Source organism: Salarias fasciatus, chromosome 16, assembly GCF_902148845.1.
Source record: "Salarias fasciatus chromosome 16, fSalaFa1.1, whole genome shotgun sequence".
NCBI lineage: Eukaryota > Metazoa > Chordata > Actinopteri > Blenniiformes > Blenniidae > Salarias > Salarias fasciatus.
In genome coordinates this window covers 4,003,651-4,018,608 of record NC_043760.1, presented here as the reverse complement: position 1 = coordinate 4,018,608, position 14,958 = coordinate 4,003,651, and the positions used below count along the sequence as shown (strand labels likewise).

The window sequence follows — 14,958 nt, the reverse complement described above, 5'->3', positions numbered from 1 at the left end:
AGGGAAAACAAGACAAAAGATCAATGAGGTCCTGAAGAGCACATTTCAACTGGTCGAGAAAAGCATTTAAAGGTCAAACATCTCACTGAATGCTGCATCTTGAAGATCTTTCTCCATTTCAGCTTCATGTTTTCCCTGAAACGACACCATCATAAAGTAATTCGGTTTCCTCGGCCTTCGGCCCCAAAGCACTTCACATCTTCCAAACCGCCGAACAACCGCCATGTGATATGTGGGAACCCCTTCAATCTATTTCTGATACTCACTCATGAGTTTGATGACGACTCCTCAGTCCCAGCGCACTGCGTCTTCTAGGCATGCCTTGACATATAAGCCTTCCTGGAGCTCTGCATGAAGCTCCATAAGTCAGTATTGGCTCTGTCGCTCGGAGCCACTGGTCTGAGCCGAGTCCCTTTGCTACTCTGACAGATTCTTCATCAACAGCTGAACCGAATGGACTATCGCCAAAGCTGAAGGTTACTGACGAAGAGGCGAGGCGCTCTGCAGATGCTGCCAATTCCATCATGTCCTCACACAGAGGCACAGATGTGTCTGCTGACGCCCCGAAGCCAAAGCTGAAGCCCTGGCCAGACTGACGAAGAGGAGGAGGAGGAGCAAGACCAGATTCAGGAGGAGGAGGAGGAGGACCACGAGCAGCAGTAAGTGCTGGCACCCCGAAACTGAAACCCTGGCCAGATCCAGGAGGAGGAGGAGGAGGATGACCAAAAAGAGGAGAAGGACCACGAGCAGCAGTAAGTGCTGGCGCCCCGAAACTGAAACCCTGGCCAGATCCAGGAGGAGGAGGAGGAGGATGACCAAAAAGAGGAGAAGGACCACGAGCAGCAGGAGGTGCTGACGCCCCGAAACTGAAACCCAGGCCAGATCCACGACGAGGAGAAGGAGATGGAACACCAAAAAGTGAATGTCGAACCGAAGGTCCTGGAAGACTGAAGGATGAAAGAGAAGCAGGAGGAGGAGGAGGAGGAGGAAGAGGATGACCAAAAAGAGGAGAAGGACCACGAGCAGCAGGAGGTGCTGACGCCCCGAAACTGAAATCCACTCCAGATCCACGACGAGGAGGAGGAGATAGACCACCAAAAGGTGAAAGTTGAACCGAAGGTCCTGGAAGACTGAAGGATGAAAGAGAAGCAGCTTTAGGAGGAGGAGGAGGAGGATGACCTTGAGCAGCAGCTGGACTACTTGAGGATGAAAACAGAGAAACACCACGTTGAGCGCCACGACCAAATGCCAGAAGACTGCCGGATGGAGGAGGAGCAGGAGGAGGAGGATGGCGAGCCAGATCAAGTTGAGCTTCTGCTCGAGCTTCTGCTACTTGAGCGTAACTCAGAACGGTGTCGCGGAGAGGAGCACCATACTCCTCTTGGGGCTTTCGCTCTTGACTCTTTTTTTTTGGTGTTGTTTGTTCCTCCATTCTTCTTTCATGGAAGCTGGCTTTTTTGAATATCTCAAAGCGGTCTGCTGAATTCGCTTCAGCTTCCTGTTGCAGAGATGAGAAATCCTTGGGGGAGCGACTCTGGAGGAAGAATGAAAAGAATCATGTTCACAGTTTGCCATCAAATCCGATCATCCAGAAGAAATAGAAATATTAAATGTTCTCATGAAGAGCTTCGAGAATATAAATACAGTCAGTCGTAAACAAAGTGGTTTTCCTGAGACGTGAGACTCAAATCCAGGTCAAGGCCTCATTTTGACATTTCAAGTGAAAAAACAATATTTCTACATTCACGTCTCAGAAAAGTTTCCTATTAACCCCTTTTTGGAAACATCTATTTCCATGGAAACAACAGAAACACTGAAAACAATGAAGTTAGCAGCGAACACGGAGAACAACACACTCTAAACATGAACAATGGAGAACACAGACATTCATATGGACAGAACACCAGGATGGATTGTTAATACTCTGACTGTCAACTCTAAAACTACCAAGTTCAGGAGAATCTGGACCTGGACCAGGACCAGGAGAATCTGGACTGGGAGTCATGACACTCTGGAGGAAAGCATCATTCTTACTTTCCATCTACTGAGCATGTACAGAACAACAGGCTGGTACTGCTGTAGGGAGCATCAGAAAATTGCATTTCCCGTTTCCATGGAGACAAAGCATTTTCAAAAATATGTATTTTTTACCATTTCAGACCAGACGGAGTCTTCAGAGGTGTCCGAGTCGGAGCGTTTTTGGGAAGTTGCATCTTGCTCTGTTTCCATGGAGACCAAGTGGGAGACCGCCTTGCAGTATTTCCTGACGTGAGTAGCACCCTGTCAACAGACAGCCAAAACACAAAGCATGTTCAGTGTTTTCCCTGGAAACCGTCGCCATGTCGACGGGTCCAGAGGTGCATGTTTTTGCTCGGTTTGTGGCCGAAGTTGCAGAATCTCCGTGAACTGCACTCAGAAAAATGACAGAGTCCGTTTCAAAGGTGCGGGAGCAGCAGAGTGTGCTCATGGACTCACTGTGGGTGAATATTGTGGAGACTCCGGTGCTGCTAACCCCCTGATTAATGGATGTTTGGGACGAACCTTCATCTTAAACAACACAGGAATGAGGCTTGAATAACTCTCATTCCATAAAAGGACAGGGACTCATTGCAACCCTCTAATTATCGGCCTATAAGTGTACTGAATGTAGATTGTAAAATCTTTCCCAAAATTTTAGCAGCTTGTTTAGAGAATGTTTTGCCAGATATCATTCATACAGATCAAGTTGGGTTCATGAAGAATAGATCATCGACAGACAATATGAGAAGATTATTACATCTTATAAGTTTGAATAGAGAGAACAATAGTCCTACTACCGCCCTCTCCCTTGATGCAGAGAAGGCTTTCCATCGTGTTCAGTGGGATTTTTTATTTGCAGCCCTATCACATTTTGGGCTTTCATCTTCCTTTATCACATGGGTTAAAATGTTGTGTAATAGTCCCAAGGCATCGGTGATAACTAATGGTGTTATGTCGCCCTTCTTTAATCTTAAAGCAGCCAGGAGACAGGGGTGCCGTCTTTCGCCACTGCTGTTTAACATTTCATTGGAACCACTGGCTGTCGTCATAGGAGGAAATGCAGACATAAGAGGTATTGAGGGAGGGGGCCAACAACACAAACTGCTGCTTTATGCGGACGACATACTCGTCCTGCTCAAAGACCCAAATCATTCAACACCTCACTGGATGGATACAAGACAAAATTATTCTAATGTATCAGGATACAAAATTAACTGGACAAAGTCTGAGGCAATACCAACATCTGGGATCAGCAGTGCAGACACAATGAAAAAGTTTGGGTTCAAGTGGATACCAAGGGGAGTGAAATATTTAGGAGTTAAAATATGCAGAGAGGTGGAAGAAATGCCACATTTAAACTTTAATCCAGTTTTACAACAGAAGAAAATTAATTTGGATAAGTGGAATAAAATAAGGCTGACATTGTGGGGAAGAGTAAATGTAATTAAAATGGTGGTTTCACCTCAGTTTAACTATCCTCTTATGATGCTGCCAGTGACAGTGCCCCCCTCCATTTTTAATAAATAAGACGCACTGATCAAGGAGTTTCTTTGGGAAGGGAAAAAGGCCCAGGATCAAGCTGGCCAAGTTGTGTCTGCCCAGGGACAAGGGAGGGCTGGCCTTACCTGACCCGGGATTGTACTACATCTCCTTTGAGATGGCGAAACTTGCCGTACATTGGACTGGACAACACAATTTAGACTGGGTCATTATAGAAAAATCTTTATCCTTCCCTTTTACACCCATAGAACTCCTCTCTCAAGATCCAGGTAAAATCTCTGACCCTATCATGTTACATTCAAAGCAAGTTTGGACGAAGATACACAAAACACTTAAAGTATTTCACTGTAAGCAGCCAGACTCATCCCTGTGGCACAAAAAGACCGGTGTACTGTAAGAGTTGGCTCAGCCATGGAATATGTAGACTGGATCATCTCTATGATGGTGAAGAGTTCATGTCCTACAAAGATCTACTTAGTCAATGTCATCATGATTATGGAACTCTGATCCACTGTTTATGGGAATGTCCAGTCATCAGAAGCTTTTGGTTACTTGTTGTTTGTGTGCTGGAGGCGTAGTTGGGTAGAAATGTGCCACTCAGCCCAAGACTGTGTTTACTGGGTAATAAAGCACAGATAGCTAACATGTCAACATCAAAATCCTCTGTTATTATGGTCGGGATTTCACTGGCTGCTGGAGTTATCCTCAGACACTGGAAAACTCCTGAAGCCCCGCAGTTTAAAGAATGGGTAAACATGATTATTAAGACTGCTTCACATGAATGTATGCTACACAAGTTGAGTGGCCGGGGTCAGGGGTCAGGGGTCAGGGGTCAGGGGTCGGGGGTCGGGGGTCAGGGGGGGCCACCGCAGCTGATTGGAAACATTTCTGGTCTTATATTACTGTTAATACTGCCCAACTGGATGATACCTATTTTTCTCTTTTTTCTCCTCCCTCTTTCTTCTGGTGTATTAATTATTTTGTCTAACTTGTGATTTTTTTTCTCTTTCTTCTCTCTGTTTCTCTCTCTCTCTCTCGCTCTCTCTCTCTCTCTCTCTCTCTCTCTCTTTGAAGCAATGTTCAAAACTTGTAGGGTTATTGTTGGTCTTTATTTACATTTAAAGGAGGTACTGGTTAGTATTGAGGAGGTATGATTGTCATGTACCAAGTGAAAAATAAAAACTTGATTTATAAAAAAAAAAAAAGTGACTGTATGCTACTGTGAGCTTTAAGGTTCAAGGTTGGTACGGAGTCAGTTTAATTTCTGTTACGACGTTAAAGTGGCTTTGTCTCCTGTTTCCATGGAGACAAAGCATTTTCAAAAAGATGCATTTTTTACCATTTCAGACGAGACGGAGTCTTCAGAGGAGTCCGAGTCGGAGCGTTTTTGGGAAGTTGCATCTTGCACTGTTCCCATGGAGACCAAGTGGGAGACTTTCCAGGCGCTCAGAGCACCCTGTCAACAGACAGCCAAAACACAAAGCATGTTCAGTGTTTTCCCTGGAAACCGTCGCCATGTCGACGGGTCCAGAGGTGCATGTTTTTGCTCGGTTTGTTGCCGAAGTTCCAGAATCTCCCTGAACTGCACTCAGAAAAATGACAGAGTGCATTTCAAAGGTGCGGGAGCAGCAGAGTGTGCTCATGGACTCACTGTGGGTGAATATTGTGGAGACTCCGGTGAATCTAACCGCTCGATTGCGCTACGTCTGCAAAGCGCCTTCAGCTTAAACAGCACAGGAACAAATGTCGGTCAACGGTCCAGTGTGTTAAAGCTGCAAGTGCAACAGTGTGTGTGCTCCTGAACTCACTCTACGTGGAACTCCTTGAGGCTCGGGTGAAATTGTTTCTTCACTTATTCCAAGTGCTTCACTCGTCTCCTCAAACAGCACAGAAACAAACGCTGGTCAACAGCCAAGTAAAGGACATTTTTTGGCAGGTGTCAAGATGAAGCTGCTGTCTCGGGGGAGTCACTAAGAGGCTCGAAATTACCATTATCAACGAAAACAGGTCGTCCTCACTAGGAGCAGAGGATGCTGGGTGTTTCTCCTGTGGGGGAGCGTTCCAGTCGATGTAAGGCAGAAAGTCCACGTCCTCCTCCGCCAGCAGCTTGGGGACGTCTGTGAAGGCGTCCTCCGCTCGGTCCGAGTCCTGAAGGACGAGACGGGTGAGAGAGCTGCCGGAGCCGAGAGTGTGGAGGAAACCCAAACGCAAACACAAACCCTGTCCTCGATGGCCACGAAGCTGGTGAACTGCGACAGGACGGAGAACTCCTTGCTGAGGTTGACGATGAACGACCGGAGTTCTGCTTTACAGCTCTGAAACAGCAGAAATCCAGAACAAACGGAGACCCGACGTCAGACCAAGCGCCAACCTCCGCTGGTGAAAAGTGAAGATAATGCAGAAGCGCAGAACAGCTGTAATACTGGGGAAATTCCAGCAGGGGGCGATGATGTTGGTTTCAAAAAGAGCCCGGGTCTCATTGGAACCCGTTCAAAAATGCTGATTTTCAGAGAGCAAATAAACACAGAAAGCGCCCGGTTTCAGAACACGTTCTGGTCTCCGTCTCTGGTTTCTACAACCGGGTCAGCTTGAACAGACTCTGATCTTCACATAAATCCTCTGTAAAACTGTAACTCATAAAATAAAATCAACACAGTTTCACACACATAAACACACACATACACGCGCAGTCTTGTATTTCTATCCTTGTGGGGACCGTCCATTGACTCCCATTCATGTCTAGCCCCTAACCCTGACCCTTACCCTAACCCTAACCCACACCACAACAAAGCCTAACCCTAAAGAAATGTTTTTGCACTTTTACTTTTTTCAGTAACAACAACATGGTCAAGAAAACACTGTTTCTCCTACTTAGGACCGGAAAAAGGTCCCCACAAGGCACGTCGTTTCACGTTTTGCTATCCTTGTGGGGACATTTGGCCCCAACAAGGATAGAAATACGAGAACACACACACACACACACACACACACACACACACACACACACACACACACACACACACGTACCTCATGTTGGCCCTGGTCAGCTCCCAGGTTTCCGTCCTCGTAGTCCCTGATGAGCGCTCTCGCTGTCAGCTTATGAAGAAACTGAAGACAAACATCTTCGTCATTTCAGCTCCTCCAGCCATCGATGACAGGAGGTTCATCCATTCATACACTGACCCAGTCATTCATACAACCGGCTAATACGGTCATCCATTCACCAGTCATTAATTCATCCTGGCCACACAGTCATCCATTCAACCTGGTCATCCAGTCATCCTTTCAGCAATCATCCTTTCAACTAGGTTATCCAGTCATCCATTCACTCAGTCATTCATACAACCTGGTCACGCAGTGATCTATTCACCCTGTCATCCATTCATCCATTCACCAGTTTACCCATTCACCATTTCATCCACTCACGTCATTCATTCACCAATTATTAATTCATCCAATCATCCAGTCATCCTTTCAACCTGGTTATCCAGTCACCTATTCACCCAGTCATCCTTTCAACCTAATCACACAGTCATCAATTCACCCTGTCATCCATTCATTGGTCATCGATTGAACAGAGTTATCCATTCACCAGTCATTAATTCACCCAATCATCTATTCACCCAGTCATCCTTTCAACCTGGTCACACAGTCATCAATTCACCCTGCCATCCATTCATCCATTCACCGGCCATCGACTGAACAGGGTTATCCAGTCATCCACTCACCAGTCATTAATTCACCCAATCATCCATTCATCCAGTCCTCCATTCACCCAGTCATCCGTTCATGCTCACCGTGCCCGTGGTCTTCTGCAGGTCAGAGGTCGACACCATGGTTTCCAGCTCCTGTCCGCTCAGGTTTCCCAGCAGTGTGGCCTGATGAGGGAGTGAGAATAATGATCAGCCCCACTGACTGCTTCTGTCGGTTCTGCTGAGTTCAACATTCCAGCTAAACGAGCTACAAGAATCAAAACAGCTAAAACAACCTGAACAGCTGGAACTGCCAAAAAAATTGGGGAAAAAAAAATATCTAAAACTTCGCAATTAATAATAATAACAATAAAAACCCATCAACAGTGGTTCAAATGAAACAGCTAGCGTGGAGTTGTTTATTTTGTTTTTTAATCAGGTATCAAGTACATTTTAAAAAACATAAACAAGGAAAAATGAAAAAACAAGAAAAAGAAGAAATAGAAACCATAAAAAGAAGTAAAGAGGAAAGGAAGGAAAAAGAAAAAGGAAACAGGACAAAACGAAAAGGAAAGGAAAAAAGAAACAACAATTCTCGTATAGCCAGGAGGAAACACAGCAGCGATCGAGAGAGAGATAGCTGAAGTGGATTATATTGCCAAGGTGTATGAAATGGCTAAACTAGGAAAATCCATGAAAATCTCTCAAAGTGTGTAAAAGAGCAAACAATGCAACAGAATACATCCATATTTTACCAATGTAGCTTCATGAATACGCCATCAAAGTCTTCTTTAAAGCCACTGTTTACGGACCTTTTTCTCTACATTTGTTTTGAAACTCCAGACAAATGTTATGTCGTGCACAACTGCGAAAAGCTCTCTTTTGGTTTAAAGAGCGATTGTAGTTTAGTGAGACTGAAGTTTATTGAGATTGTACTTTAGCTATGTTTTTGTTTTGTTTTTTTTGTTGTTGTTTTGTTTTATGAGGTTGTACATTATAAAGATTATAGTTTGGTGAGGTTGCAGTTTAGTAAGATTGTAGTTTATTGAGATTCTGGTTTGTTTATAGGAAGCTTTAGTTGAGTGACACTGTAGTTTACCGAGGTTGACATAGAGAGATTGTCGATTATTGAGATTGTAGTTCAGTGAGGTTGTAGTTTGAGACTGTAGTTTAGTGAGGTTGGAGTTCAATGAGATTGATGTTTTAACGACATTGTAGTTTAGTGAGTTTATAGTTTATTGCGATTACAGTTTAGTTAGGTTGTAGTTTATCGAGGTTGTAGATTTTAGACATCATTTAGAGAGGCTGTAGTTTATTGAGATTGTACATTATACAGATCATAGTTTAGTAAGGGCTTAGTTTAGAGAGATTGTACTTTATTGAGGTTGTAGTTTAGTGAGATTGAGGTTTAGTGACGTAGTAGTTTAGTCAGTGACATTGTTGTCGAGTAATATAGTTTTGCGACATTGTAATTTAGTGAGGGAACTTCGTTGTGTTGTAGTTTAGCAAGGCTGAAGTAAAATGAGAATGTAGTTCAGTGAGAATGTACATTTGTGGGTGAGATTGCAGTTTGAGGGTCGAGTGTCATGAGATCATAGTTTTTTGAGATTGTAGATTAGTGAGGTTGTAGTTTAGTAAGATTGTGGTTTATTGTGGCTGTAGTTTCAAAAGATTGTTTTTTAGTAGGTGGGATTGTAGATTACAGAGGTTGCAGTTCAGTGAGATTGTAGTTTAGTGAAGTTGTTGTTTGGTGAGATTGTAGCTTGGAGACATTGCAGTTCACTGAGGTTGTAGTTTAGCGAGGTTGTAGATCAGTGAGATTGTGGTTTATTGTTGTAGTTTGGTGAGGTTGAAGTTTAGTGGGTGAGGTTATAGTTTAGTGAGATTGTAGCTCAGTGAGATTAGATTTTATTCAGACTCTTGTTTAGTTAGGTTGTATTTAATGAGGTTGTAGATTACAGGGAGTGTAGTTTTGTGAGGTTGTAGCTTGTTGGAATACCTGAGTGCAGTGCGGCACCAGGCCGTACACCAGAGCGTGGCAGTCATTGAAGAGGGCGTGCAGCTGCTTGGGGGCCTGTAACGGGGCGTCGGCGTCCAGATCGAACTGCTGCCACTTCACCGACACCGAAGTGCAGCTGGGGGACGCCATGCGCTTCACCTGTCGCTTCACCTGCACACACAACACACAACACACAACACACAAACCACACGGAAAGGGAATGAGCCGTCAGACGAGGTCTTTATTGAGGTCACAGCCTGCCTACTGAAGTATTTTGCCCTCAGCTTTGAAAACCACTTGTTTGGCGTCTCCTTCCAGGCTCCCACCTTCTCCACCCAGTTGTGTTTGGTTTTCTTGTCGAAGAACTCATAGGCTCCGCCCCCTGCCTGGGCCAAGGCTCGCAGCATGTGCCGGTTGGCCGTGGAGCTGAAATGACCAACGAAACAGACAGTAAACACTGGAGTTGCTCAGAGGGAGAGAGGCCTGGGCGGAGCGCCGAGCCCTCCCTGCGCTCACCTGAGTCCACAGGTGAAGAGCCGGCTGTGCTGCACGCCGTCCCTGAGCAGCTGCAGGGTGGCATCGGCGTTCTGGATGTGGCCGTCCGAGAGCAGCAGCAGGTTCCGGATCCCACTGGACGGGGGCAGCAGGCTGAGGGCTCGCAGGGGCCGCCACAGCTCAGTGCTGCCCCCTACAGACGAGGCATGCTGAGGGGAGGCAGGCAGAGGAGACGTCAGAGTCTGGGGTCACTGGTTCTCCCTCAGCAGGTTCTCCAGTTCACCAAAGGGAGAACAACTCACCTTGATGAAGTTTTCAGCTTCCACAGCAACATCTGCGATGGGCTTCGCAGTGAGGAAAGCTTCCTTGTGATCTGCAGACCGAGTGAAAGGTTACGTCAGATGACCTGACTTCAGAGCCGTCATAACGCCGACCGTGCAAAACCGACCTGTCCCAAACAGAACGATGTTAAGTCTGTCTGTGACGTCCAGGTTTTTGAGAACCTGAAGGGCGATTCTCCGAGCCATCGTGAGAGACTCTCCCTTCATGGACTCGGACGCGTCCAACAGCACGATGACTTCCTTGGTACTGGAGCCGACTTCGAAGCTCGGGTAGAAAACCAGCATGCAGGCCTGGAGAACAGAGTGAGAGAGTCCACTGCACTGACATCAAATCAGACTGTCAATTTAGTCTGACAACAACTGGACCGAGCCAAAAAACACACCCAAGGAATGGGACAGTTCATAAGCATTTTGCTTTTATCTTTTCAGACATAGAGGCAACAAGATTTAACCAAAGAAAAAGTTTCAGTTTGTCCTGTTTCCAGATGGTTAAAAGTCCATGTAGGAGAAGAACAGCAAGCCGGAGACGGACAGACGAACCTGGCTGTCCTTGTCAGGGTGTTTTTCCACCCACATCCTGGGCAGGTGGACCTCGGACAGAGTGATTGACAGCTGGAAACCTTCAGGACCCAGGACAGCTCCAGGGAGAACACTCAACACCGCCTTACAGGCTGTTCTCTACAAACACACATCCAGGAAGGAAACGGCATGAAACGACGACACCGGAACAGCGTCACACAGTCCTGCGCTGGATGTTTGACTTCTGCTGCCTGAATGATCCAGAACAGCCACTTCTGGTTTACTTCAAGACTTCGCACAGTCCTGGGGGGCGAATGTGGCTCTGTTGGAAGAGTGGCGCCTTGCATGGCAGCAGCCTTCACTGGTGTTTGAATGTGAAAGGCGGTGTAAAGCGCTATATAAGTGAAATCCATTTACCATTCAAACCTCTGGTGAAAAGTACGCCATTATGGATGATTTGGGGCTGTGGTAGCCTCGAGGTTAGAGAAGTAGACTTGGGAATGGTCAGAGGTTCGAGTCCCATGGTGAAGAAGTCACAACTGTATGTCCCGAGCCCAATCCCTGGCGTAAAGCCAACTAAGTGGAGTTAGTTACCAAACCCAACGTGGTTAGAAACCAGATGGGTAAAGGCAGTAAAAAGAATTTCCCTTTGGGGCTTCCTAAAGTATGATTATTTTAGTTTGGAGCCGTGGACCTCTTGAATTAGGTCAAAACTCCAACGCAAACCTGCTTGAACATCAAAAACCATCCGAAGACCCCAGAGCAGCGGTCAACCAGGAAACATCGAGAACAAATCAGAGGAATAAGTTGTGAAATGTGCAAAAACTCTTCAAAAGGTTTTTCTTTTATAAAACATTCAATGGAACTTTGAATGAATCAAAAACAAGGCAATAAAGACAGCATGAACAGAAAATCTAACCGAGAGCTTTCCCAACTTCCAAATGAGTCTAGACATGTGCGACTCTTTCATGAAACCCACATCATGAGATAATTTACCTTCATCTTGATTTTGTGTGTGAGGCATTGAAGACTGGAGATCTCAAAGGGCATGTCAACGGACATGTCCAGAGTGAACTCTCTGAAAGACAGCAGAGAAAGAACATGTAGCGCAAAGCCTGGAACACTGTCAAAAAACCAGTCAGGTTCTGTCGTCAGGCTGTAAGACTGGTTTGAACCCAACCAACCCAGAAACAACTCAACTTAGTCCAAAAAAGCCCCAAAATCTAGTCCAAACACCATTGAGACACTGTTTGAGCTTGTCCATGTCCAGGACATATGAGCTGAATGGAGAACACAAACCTCCTAACGTGGATCAATCAGTCAGAAGGACACCGCTCACCTCGAACTTGCTGACTGGTCAGTTATGCAGACTTTGTCCACCGATACCTGCAGAAAACATCAAAAGACTCTTGCATGAGGAAAATATGAAACCTAAAAATGCTTCGTGGCTCAAATATGTTCATGAAAATGCAAGAGGAATGAAATCATTTACTGATATTTGATTGTGTTACATTCTCACATACTTAAATCATTAATATCAATACACAGAAAATGAAAACACATGGATGGATGGATGGATGTAAGGACGGATGGACAGATTCACCGTCCCATTCCTTTCTCTCTCAGTCACTCAAAAGTTGCACTTTCTAAATTTTCCACGCAGTCTGAGCGTTTTCAACACTGCAGAGGCTTTGCGTTGCCGTGGAAACGGGCTGACCTGTGTGGTCTGGTTCAGGGCTGCACTCTGCTGCCATGGCGCCAGGCTGCCGGGCAGCGAGAAGAGAACGCTGCTGTCCTTCACGATCAGCTCGGACACAAAGGTCACCTTGATGAGGACGGTGGCGCCGGGCGGCAGGTTCCCCACGCTGATGGTGAACACGTCCTGTTGGCGGGAGGCGAGCAGAGCTCACGTCATGTTTCCGTTCGAACTCCGGCACCCTGCTGGGGCAGAGCACGGGGGACGTACCGGGGCGTCCTGGTCCATCAGGTAAGCTCCGTGACCTCTGGACACGGCGTCCCTGTACTCCTTACGAGCCGCCTCCTTCTCCTTCACCTGAGGGATGGAAGCATGGCTAAACTAAAGTCTGACTTGACGAGTTCGGCGTCATCAAACTGGCAGCTCGTCGAGCAAAAACTGGCATCTTGTTCCCATGACAACTGAGATGAAAGAGCATCTTCCACCACTAACGTCTAGATTATCTTCTTCATCCCTCCCTCTGGGTTCTGAACAGACTCAATACCGCTTTAGTACAATCTAAATGAGAAGCAAAAAGTCCATTTAAAGAGAATGTTGATTACTTTTAGATTTCATTAACTCAACTACATTTTCAATACAATAATGTTAATCTTTTACAAAAAAGGCAGAACTTGTGCTGCTTCGGAGCTCATTATGTTTCCACTGGGGCCACAGGATGGTGAAGTTGTTGGTACCTCAACTAATTCAGTGTGTGGAACCTCAGATCATGCAATGAAAGAGTGGAGCGGAGCCACTTTTTAAGGTTACCTGTCCCACTAAATGTTTTCCATTGATGAAGGCTTCGAATCCGCACACTGCGGCAGAATCATCCAGAGGGAAGACGTATTTGGCTTCAATGGGCACAGAACTCTGGTTGGTGTATTTCTGGAAAATGGTGACCTGCAGGAAGAGAGGGCAGCACTGTCAGCTGCCGATCCGGCCACAGAAGCAGTCCGAGAGCGGCCGGAGCTGAAGGAGCTGAAGACTTCTCACCTGAGAGAGCAGATCCATCAGCCTGCACTTCACATGGACGGCCTGCAGGGGGAGCTGCTGGCCAGAGCCGTCCAACAGTCCAGCCTTCACGTCCTTCAGGGGCGTCCCTATGTCATCAAGGCCTTTGTCGTCTGCACTGAGCCCTACACACACACACACACACACACACACACACACACACACACACACACACACACACACACAATCACTTACTAACTAATGCTGTATGTCAGAAGAGAAGGGAACTCCCTTTGAGACAACTTCCTCTAACCTCCAAATTATAGAGCATCTTCCTCTCACTACAGGATCTGTTCTTTCTGGTAATTGATTGACTCATCTTTATTTTCTAAACTCAATGTGACCACTGGTACAGCCTAATCTAAACAACAGGCTGACCCGGAACATGTCTTCCGCTAAACATTCGATTCCCCCCACGGAGTCACAGAGTTACAAAAGTGTAAAGTGAGGACATTGGACAGCTGACAAGAAAATCGACACCTGCAGCGTTTGTGTAAGGAAACACCCTTCCTGTCTGCAGATCATCACCAGCTGAGAAGATGTTCATAAGTGTGTATTTGCAGTCTCCTGACTTGTGAACGGCTGACGTTGGTTTTTCTAGACTGGACTGGGGAACGTCTGGCAGGTTAACCTGCATGTGGAGGAGTTTTGGTGTGGCTGAATGCTGCAGTCTGAACAGTGAACAGATGAGCCTTCACCACGTGAGGAATATGCTCCCTGTTAGCTGGTAAAAAAAAAAAAAAAAAAAGTAAAAACAGACGACAGCTCACAGTGTTGTTTCACTGTCCTCTGAAGAAAACGTGTCGGCTCCAATAGGAAAACAGCCTAGTTTGTTAGTTTGTTATGATCCATACAAACAAACAGTATCACAAAGAAACCACAGTTTAATTACTTCAACATTAAAAAATTGTTTTGACTTTCCAGAATTTTCCAGATTTCGCTCACACATTTTGGCCCCAGGACTGATATTTCACCTTCTCACCGTAAACTGAAACTGAGACCTCGTTCTCACAAAAACATGTCCAGTGAGAACGTGGCGTTCATGAACAGTGGCAGCAGCTCGGAAAAGCTGAGTTTTCCCGTTTCCAAGGAGACGGAGTCAGGGAGTTTTCAAAAAGTTTCACTTTCAGTGACTCTGAGCGCCGCTCTCATGTAAACAAACCTAAAACGCAACAAAAGTTTCCCGTTTTCACTTGAGATGAGTGTAAGTCGTGTGCATGCTGCCTGAATGCGGCCCAGTCGGCAGAATGACCAGCAGGGTGTGTGGAGACTCCGGCGCCGCTCACCTGGATCGCGGAGCGGCCGACACGGCTCAGCCAACATGTCGACGGCGGGAGCGAAGTCCTTTAGCTCGCTCTGGGAGTCGGTGAGCTTTATCACGTACTTCAGCTGCACCTGATCCGGACTGTACACCACAAACTGGGCGAACTGAAACACACAACGACCAAGAGGAGTGTGTGTTCGGTTGGTTGTAGAGATACGGAGACGTGAAGACCTGCGGCCCTCGTGGAGCAGCGAGGCTCCAGACCCGGCGGGGGGATCCTTGATCCTGGATCCTGGGACTGAGACTCGTGTTCTTACCTTCAGTCCGTCATGCAGGTTTGAGAGATTGACTGAAGTGGTGTGTGAGCTGCGCCGGTGTGGATT

At 46.3% G+C, this 14,958-nt stretch overlaps 1 protein-coding gene across 11 annotated transcripts in view; it reads right to left on the bottom strand.

Moving 5' to 3' along the window:
* Nucleotides 1-14,958, bottom strand: part of parp4 (poly (ADP-ribose) polymerase family, member 4) — a 29,771-nt gene that overhangs the window by 5,253 nt on the left and 9,560 nt on the right. For 4 of the 11 annotated variants that reach the window (XR_003933218.1, XM_030112436.1, XM_030112439.1 and 1 more), the window contains exons 15-37: nt 14,598-14,739; nt 13,294-13,436; nt 13,069-13,200; nt 12,532-12,618; nt 12,283-12,447; nt 11,905-11,951; nt 11,562-11,643; nt 10,587-10,724; nt 10,154-10,337; nt 10,008-10,078; nt 9,727-9,914; nt 9,537-9,636; nt 9,211-9,381; nt 7,317-7,397; nt 6,547-6,627; nt 5,739-5,834; nt 5,509-5,667; nt 5,328-5,396; nt 5,171-5,242; nt 4,859-4,975; nt 2,152-2,280; nt 267-1,534; nt 87-135 (exon numbers count right to left, since the gene is read on the bottom strand). Coding sequence is in view for 10 of the 11 variants with exons in the window: in XM_030112436.1 (XP_029968296.1) it covers nt 87-135; nt 267-1,534; nt 2,152-2,280; nt 4,859-4,975; nt 5,171-5,242; nt 5,328-5,396; nt 5,509-5,667; nt 5,739-5,834; nt 6,547-6,627; nt 7,317-7,397; nt 9,211-9,381; nt 9,537-9,636; nt 9,727-9,914; nt 10,008-10,078; nt 10,154-10,337; nt 10,587-10,724; nt 11,562-11,643; nt 11,905-11,951; nt 12,283-12,447; nt 12,532-12,618; nt 13,069-13,200; nt 13,294-13,436; nt 14,598-14,739 (3,771 nt within the window). In the remaining variant the exon portion in view is untranslated. Of the gene's footprint in view, nt 1-86; nt 136-266; nt 1,535-2,151; nt 2,281-4,858; nt 4,976-5,170; nt 5,243-5,327; nt 5,397-5,508; nt 5,668-5,738; nt 5,835-6,546; nt 6,628-7,316; nt 7,398-9,210; nt 9,382-9,536; nt 9,637-9,726; nt 9,915-10,007; nt 10,079-10,153; nt 10,338-10,586; nt 10,725-11,561; nt 11,644-11,904; nt 11,952-12,282; nt 12,448-12,531; nt 12,619-13,068; nt 13,201-13,293; nt 13,437-14,597; nt 14,740-14,958 lie in introns of those variants that run through there. The other 7 variants (XM_030112445.1, XM_030112440.1, XM_030112442.1 and 4 more) reach the window with 7 other exon arrangements.